Source organism: Telmatherina bonti, assembly GCF_933228915.1.
Source record: "Telmatherina bonti genome assembly, chromosome: 9".
Classification (NCBI taxonomy): Eukaryota; Metazoa; Chordata; class Actinopteri; order Atheriniformes; family Telmatherinidae; genus Telmatherina; species Telmatherina bonti.
The window spans coordinates 19,664,478-19,683,417 of NC_136627.1; the positions used below are offsets into that span (position 1 = coordinate 19,664,478).

The following is an 18,940-nucleotide window of genomic DNA, read 5'->3' on the forward strand; positions in this document are numbered from 1 at the left end:
ATTTATAGGCAAATATGTGTGAGAGTTTCTAATATTTTGCCTGACTATGTGCGTCTGCCTGCGTTTGTGTATTAGGCTAAAAAACTGTCTGGGCCATCTGGTCTTTTCAGTAAAGATAAGTTGCTCAGCGCAGAAAAACCAAATAGTTTCTGCATTGTGCAGTGTGTTTACATGTTTCCCTTTTAATAAGACACTCTGTCTCACCCCTGCCTTGCCCAAACCCTTTTAATGCACACACAGAAACACTTCAATGGCAGGCGAAAAGAACAAGCGCCACGCTGAACAAACTCAGGATAAAAAAGAAAAAAAAAAACCTTCGGGGGAATTCCTCAAAGTGAGCTAAGACATTCTGTCAGAACATTTACACACAAACACTCACATTCAAATACACTGGGGCATATGCACATGAGCGCGGTCACAGTAGTTAGTGGACGAGTGAAAGCTGTGGAGTCCCTATCAGCATGAAGCTCACCCATCCACAAGGAAGCAACTCTAATCAGCACCAGTCAATCAAATAACGGAACTAAGCTCTCATGTTCCGCTTAAAGCTGAATGTTTAGGGAGAAGCGCACACACACACACACACACACAAGTGGGGAAAACGTCGAGGCAGTGAATTGCAGCAAAACTGCAGCAGATTAAAGGGCTTTTAAATGAAAACATCTAACAAGCAGTCTATCTCAGGAGCACTGATCACATTGTCTCATAGTCTGTGTTGATGAAGATATGAAAGACTTTGATCATATCAGTCTGATTCCTTTTAAGTAGAACAAATATATGGTTTGATAAATGTGGCAGGGGACATTTACTATAGCTGTGCCCCCTCCCAAATGGGCGACAATCTGTAATAAATTTCACATTGTACTTCTGTGTCAGGCATATTGAGTATTCTCTTACTTTAATGACAACTCAGAGCATTTTCATTGTAATACCAGTAAGCCTGTGCAATTATAACATAATCATATAACTGAGATTATGTGAGATAATCACAGTCAATTTGCAAGACTGTGCCACTCATTCATTTCCATAAAAGCGGCAGGAAAAAAATAAATTTTTTCACAATGTTGTCTACGCTATTGTTTCCATCGTTGTTTTGTTTGTTTTTGTTTTTGCAAAAGGCATTAATATTTGGATTATACTAATTAATTACACAAACACTTTCATATAACCAACATTTAATTTGAAATGCAATAAAAACATGTGCAAAATGACTGATTTTGACAGACCAGACAAGCGATCCATTTATTTGCATGCAAAGTCACCAAAGTATTGTGAAATTCTTTGGGCAATACACAACAGCAAGCACGGCAACGCTGGAGAAGATCGTAATAAACTGCAATCTGAGAAAGGCACTTAAAAAGAAGCAGTGTGGTGGATGGTGGTGGTCTGTGTGGCCATTAAATACACTGCAGAGTTGTTATTAGTTCCATTGGTTGCACTTGAGATGTACTGCACATTGCTGCCCCTAACATTTCCAGTGGCATTGCTCCATTTGCTGCATTTGGGTACGCATCTGCAAGCTCTCTGCAAGTGCGCTGAAATATACACAAAATACATGCACTGTCCATATGCGAGTGCAGGGTCAATATTGAGCATAAATAAACCCTTTCTGAGTTGTCGTCCCACAGACCCCCACCACCACCCTCATGCACGTATTCAGCATGCATCCATATAAATATATAAGGTAAGCAGAAACTTGTGACAAACTATTCATTCATTCATTTTCCTAACCACTTGGTCCGATTAAGGGTCATGGGGAAGCTGAAGCCTATCCCAGCAGTCTTTGGGCGAAAAGTAGGGTACACCCTGGACAGCTCGCCAGTCCATCCAGCCTGTGACAAACTACTGGTCACATTAATTTCATAAGTCAACAGATTTTATCATAAAAAAAAATACAGACTTTAGGAGTTTTTAGTTTTGCCTATGGTTCTTCTTACTTGTTGCAGCACATTATAAATATTTCCATTTCTGCTGCATTATAAGAACAGTTTGGGGCCTGATCGCTGTCTTCATCTCTTCTGATCTTCTGCTTATTATTTTTAAAAGTCACCACCTCATTGACAGGCAACTCTTTCTCAGTTAATGACCATAAAGTGAACATGATGACATCTTGAATGACTCATCATGATGGGTTAAGAATCACCTGCAGACTTTAAACTAGTGAAACTAGTTAGAATTGGTTGGACTCAAATGATTCATCACAAACTGATTGAGAGCATTTACTTTATACAGTTGTAGAAAGTTTCTGATGGACACTAAAGGTCATATAAATATAGACTGTTTAATGTGCCATAAGACTAACTAAAAGCCTTGACCTTCTTGTCCACATTTTTTAATACACTCACACACCCACATTCACAGGGAGGTTTAGTTAATCAGGCCTCAGAGGCAGCCATCCAAGTTAGAAGCTAATACACTGGTATTTATATGTTTCCCAGCCAAAAGCAACCCTGCAGCTGAGTGTGTATACGCAATCAAAGGTAAGCCACTGTACCCTGTCTTTAGCCTCAGGGCCGCGTAAAGGGTAAGCATGGCACACTTCCAGGATGTTAGATATGCAAGAGGATCAGGGAATCTGTTAACTTCAGCTTGGGTGAGGGGACAGATGTTCTGTATCAGCGACATGGTCTCAGTAAAATAAATTAAGCACCTAGACGGCTGAGAGTGTTTGTCATCAGAGAAAACTTGGTTTACCTTCTTGAAGGTATTAGGCGGTGCCTGTTGCGCAAATATGACTGCAAGACCTCAGGCTATAACTAAAAGGATTACATTATCTTTTGAACAGCTCATCCTATCTTCCTAAAACTGCAGCTGAGACACTGAGGGCACAAAACATTTAGACTGAGTTGTGTGTGCTTAATAAAAGGGCACATAGTCAGAGAGAAACGTTGTTCTGTTGGAGGAATAATGGAGATTTAAAAATAATACATCTCACCGTCTCTTCTGCTGTTGCCTCTCAGCACTTTGGCCGTAGAAACTTGAGCTTTCCCCACTCCTGTTATGGTCCCCAACAACAAAACTATCCACATCTGGAAAAGCACCGGTCCTCTCATGGTGCTGACAAATTCGCACGCGCGTAAAAACCTCGTCCTTTTCTACTTCCAGCGGGTCAGATGAAGGATGATTGACTTGAAATTCCGCTCAGTAAAGTTTTTCTTTGGCAACTTTCCATTCAGTAACTTTCAAATGCCTCTCCTCAACAAGAACATAAAAGCCACTTGTTGACTCCTGGTGCGTGTGGACACTTTGTCCCGTCTCGTGCCACAACGTCTAAGAGTTTGCCTTCCTGAGAAAGTTACGCACACGCACGGTGGTAAAACTCCGAGACAGCGAAGAGCAGGTGGAGGATAATATAGCTCCACTCACGGTCAAACATGAGATTATAGGCGCCGAACTTCTTATCACCGTGAAGCCCAAAACATTCTTTCTAGTCGCTGACAAATAGCCCGCATTGCTCCCCAACTGTTTCTGGAGCTTTTGCGCGTCAAACTTTGCCAACCGACCTGGCTTGTGTGTAATGTGGGTGTGACAGTAAGATATGTTGGTGCGGGAGGTCAAACAAGGAGATCAGAAAAATACACTGAAAAATGAAAATCTATCTAAACATGTGAGGTGCCGCATGTTTTTTGGTAAATATATAAATAAAGAAATAAATGCTGTATTAAGAACCGGTTACTGTAAATGACTCTTCACACACAATGTTATTTTCTTCTCTATTCATTGAAATAAATCCTTTTTTCTTCTTCCCAGAAATCCTTCAATGGGAAGCTTTGTTGCAGCAGAAACAAGAGGGCTTTTTAGACTGCCATCAGGCTTGCTTTAAAAACAGATAACATTTTAAAGCGATTCATGCAGCACTGTCAAGGATTTTCATGTTCTTTCTCAAGAAAAACTATATATATATATATATATATATATATATATATATATATATATATATATATATATATATATATATATATCCTATAAGAATGAACACACACTTCAAGCTCATGGTTTAAAATGAGAAAGACTAAAAATGGCAAGTGTTTCAAATCCAGTCTTCCTCAAACTGACAGGACTTTTCACACATCACTGTCAAGCCAGGACTGATACGCCTTCATTGTGTGTTATGTCATGTGTGGAAGTACAAAGGTGGATTAGAGGGTCAAGATCAGTCTGCTGCTGATGTGTCTGAGAGGCAAAACAATCATTGAGTATAGGAAGAACCCACAGAACATGCCGCTAGGAAACAACAGGAATGGACTTTACTGATCCCACATTTGGGAAATTAACATGATGCATCAGCAAAGGGCAGTACATAAGTAAAGAGGACATACAAAATAATAATATACACAATATGAAAAATATTACAATATCTACATCAGATTACATCTACATCACAATATCTCGATTATCTCAATATATTCCGACAGCATAGTACAAGTTTTCAAGAAGAATTTAAATAATTCACATGAATTTCATAGGAATCTGAGAAAAGCACAAGGAATGGCTGAGAAAAGAAAAATACACATATGTGGATATTATTATGGAGAGTTGTTATACAGCTAGGACCGGAGGGGACCAATCCCTTCAGGCAATGCTCTGGGATGCACAGCCTCTCTCATATGATGCTTAAATTCTGTTGATTCTTTAAAAAAAAAAAAAAAAAAAAATTATAACAAGAAGCATGCTGAGATCGCAGACATCTGCAAAGCCGTCAAGATTTTGTTTTTGCCTATAATTGTGGACATTATTTTTGAGTTAGAAGCTCAAGCCTTGTCCACATGTAGCTAGGGTTTTGCAAAATCAAATGTCTTCCCCCCTCTGGCTATTAAAAAGAAGAGCTCACGCAGCCTTATTTTTTTTCAAAATCAAAGCCATCCACACTATCTGCATAACGGTGTTGTTAAGCACATCAGGCACATATCAAACCTTTAGGTGACAGTAGCGCCCCTTATCCTATCCAGTCACAATAACCTTCCATGTCATGTTATTTCCACATAAACATGGTTAGGTAGCTGAAAATGACTGTCCTGAATCACATCCTTTGCCTTCGGTCGTCTATGTGGTGCAGCACTGACGGCACAAACAAACACAAAGCACCTAGACGATAAAAAAAACACCAACATAGTATTGAGGACGTCCATGCTGTTAAAAAGAAAGCATGAGACGTCATGATACTTTTTGTCACAGGGGGTGACATTTCAAAACCTAAAACCCTGGTTATATAAGTCCACATGCACAAATCTTCACTTTGGTCAAAGGTTTTTAAATGAATATATATGATCTCTGCCTCAGCAGAGATAATGAGAGAGTTGATTCATAGAGTTCATTTTAAAAGGAACCCAAACCTGAATGTGATAAACTATATGGAAAGCCACAGCTATCCTGTAGTAGACTGACAAACATGGCAGCCAATCAGCACCAATCACCTCTTCAACCACCACCACACATCCTGCAACACCAACACTGGAGCCATGGTGGATGAATTGTTACGACCTTTCAACCAAGGACACAAAACTAATGTTGGATTTTAACCAACCTTCTGGTTACTGAATCGCTCACTCCACATACCTTGGCAAAGTTATTTCTTTAGTCTTTGTGCAGAATAAAGCATTTTGTACAAATATTTCCAGATAAGTGCTTAATTACCTACCTGACTACAATTCTCCAGGTAAGCCCTGCAGAACAATTTTCATACATAAGCTATATAATGTTGCCAGTAAGGATGCTGTCCACAGCTGCCCTCTCTGTTGTAATGGACAAAGGCTGAGTGAGATACATACTCGCCACCGAAATTCTCCAGATTGGTGCCTGGAGTACTAAGGAGGTGACACATCAAGCTTCAAAGTGTTTCATTTTATAGCGTTTAAAAGTTTGTGGACTGTGATTTCAACTTCTGGCAGGTTTTATAGTAACAATCCCCTGAATCAGTTTTAGTTAATGTCCTTTTGTTAGTCACCCAGAGGCCGTGGACATACAGTCATTCAGGACATACAGCTCATCTTTGCTTTCATTTCCATCACCATCCAGTCTAATTTTGAGAGTTATCTAGATTTTATAGCATAAACTTGCCAACTTGCGGTTTAAGCTGATTCAGCACAAAGCCTTCCCATTATCCTGCAATTGGCTAATGACTATGCAGCAACTGAAAGTTGGAACCACTTAGGGAATTATATAGGTTATTAATAGAGAGGAGAAATTAATTAAAATTAAAAGCTATTAGACTACATTTCTGAACTTCAAAGGCAAATGCACCCTGGGAGTGAATTGTAAGTGCACTTAAAGATCCCTTGCAGGCACAAACGTATCACACCTCATGCACAAACACACATAGTGGAATTACTACAAATTTCTACTGCAATGAACGTGTGACCTGCCAAGACTGTAATAAAACAGAAAAGATGCATAAAATGTCACTCATGAGGAGGATAGATTAAAAAAAAGACATGATCCTAGATGGTTATGCATTTTTTTTTTAGATGAACAAATAGCACTTTACAACAACCATATTCTGTAATAGTGGCTGAGTATTAACACTGTTTAGTGGATTACACTGCAGTGCCAGTAGTAGATATCCTCATAATCTCTCTCTGACTGTGTATTCCACTCCCTCGTCAGAGTTTGTGTGTATGCGTCCACAGCATGTGTCTGCTTGAATGAGCTGGCATTTGTCTGTCTTCCCTGAAGCGAACACACAGTGCATAGACACGCTCCTCATGTCTGATGCGTGTCTGTTTATATGGCTGTACCAGGCTTGTCTCTTACAATGTGCTGATTTAATCTGCCTCAATGACAGGCCCTGTTGAGAGTGCTCAAGCGCCCTTGAGCAAAGCTCTGTGACTCATGTTTCAGTTTTCAATATTTTAAGCATTCTTTCATATCAAGTAAATGATATTGCTGTAAATGTAAATTTGTAAGCTATGCCAGTCACACAGACAAGTATGCTATTAACCCGGCTAATGTCGGCTGGGTCAAGAATTTTGCACATTTCCTGCTTGGTTTCATCCAGATGTTGTTAGCATCCACAGGACAGTAGATATAATCTGAGTTTAGTCCAGTGGTTGCAGAGAATGGAAGGATGGGAGTTTTGATTTTCTAATGTTCATTGTAACTACTATGTTAGTTATGGTCTATGACAGATAATCTCCCAATTCTTTTAAAGTAACCGTGTCAAGTTGAAGACAGCAGCTCTCATAAATGTTGTTAACCTATTATCTCACAATAAATAAGGTTTTATTTTCAAACAAGCAAAGTTACGCTTGATATCTATTTTTGTTTTCTGCCTTTGTCTCTCCTCAGTTTGTTTGTGAATTTTCTCATCTTTTATGATGTGGATTCAGTCACTTTGCCTGCTTCTACATTACATAATGAACACCATCCTGTATGTTTTCAAAACTTTTAAAAATAGTTTCTTCAACCATGTATTCCTACAGTTTCATAACCGAAAAGTCCCTCTGAACAGTATCTATATGCCACTTCCCAGATGACACAACATGGCAGATATGTTCTCAATTTAGAAGAACTCGATGGAGAAATATATAAACAGGTCTTTCTTGGTAATAAAAAGTAGTTTAGCGAAATTATTAGGTGTTAATTAAAAAATTTATTCAAAGTTATGTAACAAATTTTTTGGCATATTATAACATACAGCCCCTCTGAACTTCTCCCCCTTTGCTGAAACATGGTATTCTACTGCTCTCTAGTAAATAGAGATATGATTTCCAAATCAGGATTACTAGACTAATTTTTATTATTATTATTATTATTATTATTATTATTATTATTATTATTATTATTATTATCATCATCATCATATGTTGTATATTCAAACACATTTACATTGGAATGGACCTATTTGCATATATTATAAATAGATCATTTATTTTTTTCAGAGAAGGATTAGGCAGAAGTGTGATTGAAAATGTTTCTGACAAAGTTACTGAAACATTTATGGAAATAATCAAACATACCTGAAACGCAGTATCTTAAATATCTTCAGGATTCTCTGAAAGGGATTTGTAATTCATTTTTATCAGACCAAGTAATAAAAAAAAAAACTCATCATAAAAGGGTTCTTTTGTTGCTTTAGCCTGTTGAAGTTGTCTCCGTCTCATATAATATACAACTGACTTAATGATGGCGAGTTTGGGGACTGCAGGGGCCGTGTCATCTGCTGCAGGGTTCCTTGTTCTTCTTGTAGATGATGATAGTTTTTAATGACTCTGGCTGTTTGACTCCGGTTGTTGTCATGCTTCAAAACTGATTTGGGACCAATCAGACAGCTCCCTGAAGATATTGCCTTATAAGAATTTAAACATCTGCAGTGCCTAAATCTTCTTCACAGCATGCACTCGAATTTGCATCCACCAGACATTTGAAGCTATTGTTTATATTTTTACACCTCAAAGTCTTTCCAGTTCATATGGTAAACAAACAGCGTTAACTGTAAAGACACTCTTCTGTGTGCCATGGTTCTGGGTTGTGCTTTGTGAACATTGCTTTTTGGTGTGTTTGTTTGTTTGTTTGTTTCTGTGTGTGTAATCCTGTCATACTCGGCTGCACTTCTTTCCATGTATACTGGAGGTCATCATGTCTGTCTTGTGTTTTTTGTGTTTGTTTGAAGTGCTCTTGTGCACATCTTCAGAAATGAATGTTCTAGGAGCAGAGGTCAAGGTCACAGCTCTGGATTTATCCGATGGTAAAAGCCTTCTACTGAATAATTACAGGATGGAAGATTATGTTTCATCAGGCAAGAAGTTATTTAACCCCATCTGAATAGTAAGTAGCTTTTTTTTCTTTAACCATGTCAGAAGACATATTCTGTCGTCATGGAAAATAGATTATTCTGCTTTAGAAGTTTTAAATTATTGGCATGCATGAAGAAAAGAAAAAAAAAATTAAAGAGTTTGCTGACATGACAAAACTGGGTTAAAAACTCTTCAACACAATATTGACACTGGAAGGATGGTGGGGAATAAAAACTATGGCTGTTTAATGATTCCAGTTTATAACTGATTAATTACATGATACCTGGATAACATCATGACTGATCACATGTCAACGTTTAAACACCTCTTGTTCTGTCGAAAGTTAGGTAGTAGCTTCAACAAATGCATTCTTGGTGTTGAAATGCTAGAAATGCTTCAGTGAAATGAAAACTCATTTCTGCTCTGTCTGCTACTGACATTAAAAATTATTTCCTCCTTTCTTTTTTTTTATTTATGTTTTTTTCTTTTAAATGTCCGATCTAGAGGCCAACAGTTTTGTTTGGATGATTTGGACCATTTTACTCTGGTCGCATCTGTATACAAAATACCACAACCTCTTTTTTGTTGGTGGCTGACATGCATCAACTTGGTGTCTCCAACTGGCATGGTGCATGGACCAGAATGAGTTGCACATGTTGATGCATGAAAAAAAGAATTACTGTGTCTATTTCACAAAATAAAATTTGCATTAATACTTAAGACGTTCATTTTGGCAGCACTAGTATCATAACAGTGGTTTTTGAGTAAAATGATTAAATACCAATAGAAACACACTTCATGTTGTGTGTGACCTTATATTTTGTCTCAAGCTACAAAATCAGAAACTGTGTAGAAAAAAAAAAATCAATCCTGAAAGTGAACTATTTTCAGAGCTCGCCTTGATTAGTGTTTTAAGGGGAGCTCATGGAGGAACTAAACTCTACTCCTCTCAAAAGTTCTCTTTTAAAATAAAGTATTCTGTCATACTAAACACTGACATTTTAAAAAGCTATTTCTTGGGGAAAAAGTCTCAAAATTATTTTTTACTCTAATGATATTTTGGCTCTCGGTGTGAAACAAATTACTATCAAAAATATTTTTTCCTTACAAAACCTTTTCCCTACCTAGATTGCCTAATTTCTTGCATTGAATAAAAATAAAAATATAACTCTGTATTCAATCCAATATTAGTTACCACAGCCAATGAGTTTTGCCTGCATTTATCTGTGTGTTTCTTCGCAATTTTATGCATTAACTACTGAGAAAGGTTTTGTGATTTATTTTCCAAATGATGGAACTTGGTCTGACTTACATTTCCATTAAATATTGTCAGTGATCTGGAAAGAACTGTGGACATGGGGATTTTTAAAAGGATTTGTCCCTGCCTGGGTGGAAATGAGCTGCATGGCAGAGGTTTGTACTCTTCAAGAGTTTTTCTGCTTCTGTAATATTAAAGTTTCCCAGAGAATATAATGCCCACCCCACCCTTCCCATATCCCCCAAATCATACACAACCTCTTACACTTTCATTGACAAAGAAAGAAGACAATCTGAATATATTATGTGATAATAATGTTTAGTTGCTGTTCCAACAGACAGTGGGTCAGAGTTTTTTAATGGCATGCAGTTTCTAAAGACTTTACTGACTTTGGAACTTATAGATTCACAATTGACTCTTTTTACTAGCCTGGATCCACAACCTTCTACTGTACTTGGCAAACAACTCTGATCCTCACAAAATATATCATTCATCTGTGTTTGTGTTTGGTTCAGTTACCTGCCTTGTCATCTCTGCTTTGGAGCTTTGGTCTACCAAATAAACCAGCATGAGCAATGCTTTCTCTCTTCTATATATCCACACAACTCTGTCATGATGCTGTCCACATGTTCTTTAATTTCTTTTTTTATTCTGGCCATTTGTGACTTTTCACTGCAAAATGGGTCCTGCTGTGTGAGGGATTCAACCTTGTCATTTGGGACACAAGCTAGTCCATTAGAATTTGGGTGGTCCTGATGAATTTTCTTAATTGAAAGTGTGTGTTTTTCCATGGGCATGCATTTTTTGTGTATGTGTAGGTAAAATTGCATGAACACAATGTCAATCATTGATACTCTCCTGACTACCAGTAGTTCCATTTTTCCTCTATGGAGGACCTTTGTAAACCTAAATATTTTCATCTCCCTGAATTCTACTGAACTAACACCTTTTGGTCTTTAAAGAGGACATTTAGTGCTTTTAAATGGTACATCATTTGTGGGGGTGGGGCTTTGTGAACTTTCTTTCTCTCTTCAAGAAAAATGGTCTCCATTGCAACAAGCATGTTTTATGGGAAGAGCAAAAGTGCATAATACTTTACTTTGTGCCGATTTTTACTTGAAATTTTGTAGTTATATTTTCATTGAATATCTTATAAACACATTAAATAATTTCTTAGATAAATATAACTATATTTTATCACAATATTAAAAAGTTTAAGCAATGTCCTCTGTAGCGGACATTTGTAGTTATACATTTTTTTTCCTGGTAGTCAGGAGGATAACAGACCTCTTGGGTTGTATTTTATGGCGAAAGCTTCTTGTCCCTGTTCCTGACTGAAGAATTTTCAAAAAAAGATTGGGAACATATGGGAAGGAGTGTGAAGAAATAAAGTATGCACTTTAGTAAGGGCTGAAACAATAAAAACAAAGAATAAATGCAAAAGACAGAAATGCATTTGATATGAATCTGGTTTAAAAACTAATACTAAAATCAAAATGAGGTAAAACCATTTTTTGGAGAAAGAAAAAAAAGAAAAGAATAGGAATGTCATGAGACAAATGATTCATTCAGCAAGCTACAATTAGACATAATTAGTTTTTAGGCCTCAATGTATGTGCCTCTATTCTGTAATTATAAGTTGACACAAATAGGTTATATCATCGCTGGGGTTTTATAACCCCCTGTGCACAAGGATCCAGTGAAGAGTATTAACCCCAACAACAACAGGCCGCACTGGTGGTTCGCACCGTTGCCTCACAGCAACAAGGTTTCTGGTCTGAACTTTGGTGTCTTTCTGTGCATATTCTCTCTGCGCATGTTCTCCAGGTACTCCTTTTGCAGTCCAAAAACATGCTTAGTGGGTTAATTGATGTCTGAATCTTCTTAGAAATGAGTGTGAGGATGAGTGGTTGGTTGTCCCTATGTGTTCATGCTGTGATGGACCAGCAATTTGTCCAGGATGTTCTCTGCTGCTCAGAGGAGTAAGCAGGAAGCAGCTTTGTGCAATCCTGTAAAGTAATACACAATGCAGTTTCCCTTCAGGTGTTTGTTGGCAGATATTCTGAGAAGAAGAATAAGGCAACATATGAAAATGTGTATCATTTAACAAAAAAGAACCAGTGCAAATTTAAGAATTTGTTAAAAATAAAAATGTTTGATAAAATCATCAAAAATTGAAAGTGTTTAAGATGACCAAATACACACAAAATTAATCTTGATTATGTATCAATAACTATAAATGTAAAAAAAAATCTGTTCTTTAGATCATATAATCACATCACACATGTATACATACAAAAAAACACTTTTATAACCTGAATCACAAAATGATCAGTTTGCTTTGTTCACATGTAAACACTCAGCAGAGGTGTGACAATAAATCCACAGTCATTGAACAGTTTTTAGGCATTTAGCAGATAACCTTTCTGAAACTGATATTTATCAAAACTCAGTTCAGTAAAATTACAATAACTATATATGTTTTTAGATCTTTGTATTTAAAATTTGATTAAATGTTTTTATATTTAGGATATGACAAATACTCTTTTGCTTATTTCAGTGAATATTGCTGCTCAGGTGGATTATTATCCAGGAAATATGTAGCGCAACACAATGTTTCTTTCTTTAATTTAGTTACATGATTATATTTAAAATACAAGCAGCTTAAAACAAACATAAATATATGATAAGTGACACATAAGGTGAAATTTGAGGTTTTTGGAACATTTTAAATGAAAATGAAACTAAAACAAGCCAGGCTTTTTAAAATCCCTTTTAAAGCATGGCAGAGTGTATTATCAGATCGGTCCTGGGGTCTCCTGTCTGCTGTTGATGGAATGAGGCAGTGGTGTTGTAGGCCAGTATTTAATGAGAGATAACACAGCAGCCCATGACACAGAAACTTCTCCAAAAGCGATTTTAGGGCTCTCATCCATGTCTCTTGACATGACAGTTTTCTGAGCATCACTGGTCTGTTGTGGAAGTGCTTTGTGAGTGTGTTGATATCATTCTGTTTTGTCAAAAAGGGAATAAAAGCCTTCTGTGCAGATGGCTGACTCGTGCCATAGTTAACCTTCCAGCATTTGCAGGTTTTGTTATGAAATGTTACGAATCAAAGACTTTTTTCATGTGTGAACAGAAATATAGTTTTAAAAAATGAACACGGACATGAATATGATGTCAGGTTTAGGGGTGTAGCTTTGTTGTACTGATGTTACTTTTTTCTTTTTTTTTTTTTTTTTATCAAGGTAACAATCTGTGCTTAAAAATGAAAATTTACAGCTGGAGGAAACATAACGCTTTGGCTGTGAGAAAATGGCAAACTCCTCTTGGCAGATTCAGTGAGATCACATACAGAAGGTTTTATGTGGTCTAAAAGGACGCGCTGTTGGGAGCAGATTAGCCAACACAAGGTTTCATGGTCTATTCATGCTCTTTTCACATCATGGTGTTGCGGTAGAGCGACTCTTTGGTGGATGAAAGCAGAGAAGCCTACAAGAAAAAAGAAGTTGACAACCACAAATAACATTTCTTGAAGTGTTATTCCAGCAGTCTTTTCAAGTCAAGCACAGACTTTTTGGACTTGCACTCTTTCCATTCTTTATAGTAAAACTCATGTCAAAGACGTAAACTTTTTGACTGTCACAGGTTTTCTCTTTTTTCTGCTTTTTGCAAAATTAAAAAGCAAACAAACAAAAAAAATGCTGAAAACATTCATAAATCTGACCCACTTAAATTTCTCCCTTTTACATCTGTATTGCTAATTTTCTTCTTTTTTTTAAACTACTTATTGTTTCATCTTTCCATTCTTAGATTTAATATCAGATAAATAAACGAGAAGTTACTTGATGAGATGCAAATTTTTTGTGTTTGATGGGATTATATGTGCCTTTAGCTATGTTTACTAATCAGGTCTGCAACCACAACACAAAAAATAAAAAATACTTTATTTATTCATTAATTAAGATGAAATGTTAAAATTAAAGCATTATAAGGAACCATTCGATTAAATTACAGATTAAAGGACACCACACTGTACTGAGAAGAAGAATTTTCTGGGCAAGATAGAACCTTGCTCACCACAGCAGCTGGTCACTCAAAGACAAAACTTGCCAAGTTTTCAAATCACCTTTAAAACCTTTTGAGCAGAAAAAAAGAATCACTTCATATTTAATCTTCTGCCCGTCTAGAATACTTTGTCATTTTCCTGAATAAGTGAAGTATTTAATGGTAACTTTATGACATCCTCTCAGTTGTTTGACTTGGCACATCCAAATGAAGAATAAATAAATTAGGCATTCAGATCTAAAAAATCTCATCTAGGAGTGGTGCAAGATCATCACCCATTTCATATATTTCTCTTTTTTGGCTGGTTTTTACAGTGTGTTTGTTCAGGTCAGAGTAACAGATTCCTCCAGGTTTCCAAAGTCGTTCTTGGCTGCCCTCTGGGTTTCTTCTAATGAGCTGAACATCTGTGGCTGTATGAACACAGAAGTTTGTGTATGTGTGTGTGTGTGTGTGTGTGTGTGTGTGTGTGTGTGTTTGCATTGGGGTGCAATTTGAGCAGTGATGCGTTCAATTTAGAGGGTTTTTTCAGGTGACATCCTTGCATTGTGTGAGCATGTGTAGTGCATGTGTGAGGTTAGTTGACTGTGCATATTTGACAGCACTACATAGATGATGCAAGGCCAGTGACATCACACATAATCTCATTAAGATGCTGTAATATTGCTTTGTAAGATCTCAATGGTTAAGCATTCCATGTAACCTGGAAGCTATGTAACCTGAAAATCCCTGGATATGTTGAGCTCAGTAGTATACACTGCTCACACAGCATATAACGCCCACATTAACACCAGCAAATGGAAATGCATACGTGTATATGTATGTGCATATATACATGTAGAAGTATGTGAAGGAGGTCACAGAAGTTATTCCTAAATAAGACAAGCACTTACACACAAACACAGGATTTGCTCTGTCACAATGCATGCAACAGCACTTACTGTGAGTACAATATAGCAAATCCTCCCGCTGTAAAGGAGAAAATGTAGCAAAAATGTACATCTTGTGTTTGTGTGCAAAAGGATGAAGCTGCACATGTACACTCAAAAGATGAATAACCTTTGATGTCATATTTTGAACCCGGCGCATATTCATTTTAAAGCACAGCGCAGAAAGCTAGTTCACAGTTTGTCCTCTCTCCCTTTCATGCTCACATTAAAACTCTAAAATTAACTGTGAAGCATATTCAGAACTTAACAGAGTTGTTGCTTAACTACTTGAGCTCCTTATCGTACATAACAGTCAAAATATATAAGATTTACTCTTTTATTCATCACGACAAACAGACAAGGAAACTAAATAGAAAAATGGATAAACAAAATACCTGCATGTTATTTGTTAGGGTTGGCAGGTACTTTGTTAGAGGGTTGAAGTTGCAGCAAGTTTATTTACCACCTGAAATGTTTGATCACCGTAATAAGCTATAGGGTCATCATTTGCTCATCATTATTATGTACATGTGCACTGAATCTACCAGAAATCTGTCCAACAGATTAAGATGAGATAGTTTAATATTTACGATTTTTCAATAATAAAATGTCAGCCTTATAGCAGAGCTAACTGGATTAAATCTCAGGGGATCACCAAAGTTAGCTGTTTCCATCCCCTGGCGCTGTAACTGCATGTACACAATTTCATGGCAGCTTATCCAGTTGTAGATTTTTTTTTTATGCATCAAAGAGGTGGACTGATGCCATCCCTACAGCCATGCTGCTAGTGTGGCAATGAAGTTGTTTATGAAAACTCCAGCGTCTGAACTCTTAGGTGATAAAAATACACTAATGTACTACAACTTGCAACCAGTTAGAAGATAAGTAACTGGGGTGTTTCCAGCCTTTGAGGAGATGCAGGGCTGAGCTCAGACCGGATGTAAATTCAAAGATGAGTCAATAATGTTTTCATTCTTAAAAAGGTGTAATAGTAGACAATAGACAGTTTTATTCAGCTTAGCTGTGGATCCACCATCTCCTGGACAGTCGGTGGTACAACTTGGCGTTGGTGGATGGAGAGAGACATGATGTCCCAGATGTGCTCAATGTGATTCAGGTCTGTCCAGTCCATAACATCAATGCCGTCGTGTTGCAGGAACTGCTGACACACTCCAGCCACATGAGGTCTAGCATTGTCTTGCATTAGGAGGAACCCAGGGCCAACCGCACCAGCAAATGGTCCCACAAGGGGTCTGAGGATCTCTTCTCGGTACCTAATGGCAGTCAGGCTACCTCTGGCAAGCACATGGAGGGTTGTGCGGCCCTCCAAAGAAAAGCCACCCCACACCATTACTGACCCACTGCCAAACTGGTCATGCTGGAGGATGTTGCAGGCACCAGAACGTTCTCCACTGTGTCTCCAGACTCTGTCACATGTGCTCAGTGTGAACCTGCTTTCATCTATGAAGAGCACGGGGTGCCAGTAGCAAATTTGGTAGTCTTGGTGTTTTCTGGCAAATGCCAGACGTCCTGCACGGTGTTGGGCTGTAAGCAAAACCCCCACCAGTGGACGTCAGGCCTTCATACCACCCTCATGGAGACTGTTTCTGACTGTTTGAGCAGACACTTGCATATTTGTGGCCTGCTGGAGCTCATTTTGCAGGGCTCTGGCAGTGCTCCTCCTGTTCCTCCTTGCACAAAGAAGGAGGTAGCGGTCCTGCTGCTGGGTTGTTGACCTCCCACGGCCTCCTCCACATCTCCTGATGTACTGGCCTGTCTCCTGGTAGCGCCTCCATGCTGTGGACACTACGCTGACAGACACTGCAAACCTTCTTACCACAGCTCGCATTGATGTGCCATCCTGGATGAGCTGCACTACATGAGCCACTTGTGTGGGTTGTAGACTCCGTCTCATGCTCCCACTAGAGTGAAAGCACCGCCAGCATTCAAAAGTGACCAAAACGTCAGCCAGAAAGCATCGGAACTGAGAAGTGGTCTGTGGTCACCACCTGCAGAACCACTCCTTTATTGGGTGTGTCTTGCCAATTGCCTATAATTTCCACCTGTTGTCTGTTCCATTTGCACAACAGCATGTGAAACTGATTGTCAATCAGTGTTGCTTCCTAAGTGGACAGTTCGGTTTCACAGAAGTGTGGTGCCCTTGGAGTTACGTTGTGTTGTTTTGTTTCCTTTCATTTTTCAGCAATCTATATATCATATCAACCAAGGGGCAATATATAATCCCCAAAAAATGAATGAAAAAGGATGAGAAAAAAATAATCCTATTAAAATATTCTTTGTGCATGTCATTATATTATGACAGGAGTTGCTAACAGATTCACCAGACAATGTTTCTATAACTGTTCTGACTTATCTCTCAAAGAAAAAAATGTTTTTGGAACATGGATTTTCTTCTCGCACCAGTCTAGTTTAATGGAATTTTTTTTAAATTGCCCAACAAACCCAAATTAGCCATCCATCTATTGCCTATATGCACTTACTTGTTTTCAGGGTCACATGGGGGCTGGAGCCTATCCAAGCTGCTATCAGGAGAGAAGCAGGGCACAACCTGGACAGGTCACCAGTAGTTATATAATCATTTGTACTGCATTAAGCTAGATCCCCTTCAAACTTGCATGTTGGCAGCTTCAGTAACTTGTAGTGCTGCTGTCGTTGGACACACAAACATGTACTGGTGTGCACAGACAATGCTGTGAAGTCACATAGCCTTTGGCCACTTTATAAGAAGAGCAACCAATGATTTCTGCAACATGAAGAGCTGTGCAACTTGAATCTTCCTTTGATGAACTCTTTTATGTTGCAATTAGGTAAACTGTGTCTCCAGGTCCATCAGAAGTGACTGAAACACTGGTCCTGATACAAACTAATGGGCTGCAGATCTTTCCATATAAATCTGCTATTTTGTCAGTAATGTTATTTCTATGATTTTGCAGAGGACCTACTGTGGCTTACGGAGTCGAATGCTAACTTGCTTGTAAGGTTGTAGCTTACTTGGATATGATGTAAGTTTACAGGTGAGTCACAGATTTACAGATATTTGTTGAATATTAAATACTGCCAAAAAGTAATTACGTCACATAAATCAGTAAAATAATGCAACCTTTTGTGTTGCCTGCTAAAAATAAATAATATGAACTAATTAATAGCTTCTATTGATAAAAGTTAAAGCTGAGATACTTGGAAAGCAGAAATGATACATTTATGATAAAGGAAGAAACAACAAAACGATGCCTGTTGTGGAAAATATTCATTATGCTTTTTCAAATCCGCTTGTACATCTTAGGGATACTAGTTGCAAGCTTTGTCACAGTAAACAGGAAAAGGTGAGTGACAGGATTCTTCTTTTGTCCATTACGGCATGACCATCATGTGAAAACAGCGATCTTCTCTTGCAAGTGAAGAGGAATTGCTCCGTCTAACAAGAATATTCCTCAGCAGTGTCGATTCCTTACCAATGAGAAGCAGCAGGTGCATCCTTTGAACTGAATCTTGGAACAACTGAATTTATTTAATGGCTCATTCAATATTGATTATTTTAAATCTAAAAATTCACCTTGTTGTATATTTCTCTATTTAAAATGTTGGTTAATTCCATTTCATTGTTCTTTTGTTCAAGAAGGAGGAGCAAAACTTTACAAGACTGGACGCAAAGATTGCTTCGTTACTCGGTGAATTAGGAACTAACAATTAATCAACCAGTACTTAATAGTGACCACAAAGACCAGTGACTCCCCAATAATCCTGATCTTCGTGGTCACAGTAAAGTACAGGTTAATTACCCATTAGTTTTGTGATTCACCCTGAGGTGATTCCTGGTAAAGAAGCAAAGTTACTGGTATTTTCTGCCTCTGTAGTAACAACTTAATGCCACAACAGATGTATTTACCACTGACACACACATACACACACATATACACACACATACAAACAGGAGT

At 37.9% G+C, this 18,940-nt stretch overlaps 1 protein-coding gene across 1 annotated transcript in view; it reads right to left on the reverse strand.

Annotated features, from left to right (window-relative positions):
* The window catches only part of pdgfd (platelet derived growth factor d), a gene marked incomplete at its 3' end in the record, with an annotated part of 62,004 nt that extends 58,854 nt beyond the window's left edge, over window positions 1–3,150 (reverse strand). The window contains exon 1 of the mRNA XM_079246201.1: window positions 2,936–3,150. Within this exon, the coding sequence (XP_079102327.1) occupies window positions 2,936–3,053 (118 nt within the window). The 5' untranslated portion in view covers window positions 3,054–3,150. The remainder of the gene's footprint in view (window positions 1–2,935) is intronic.
* Between the last annotated feature and the right edge of the window lie 15,790 nt (window positions 3,151–18,940).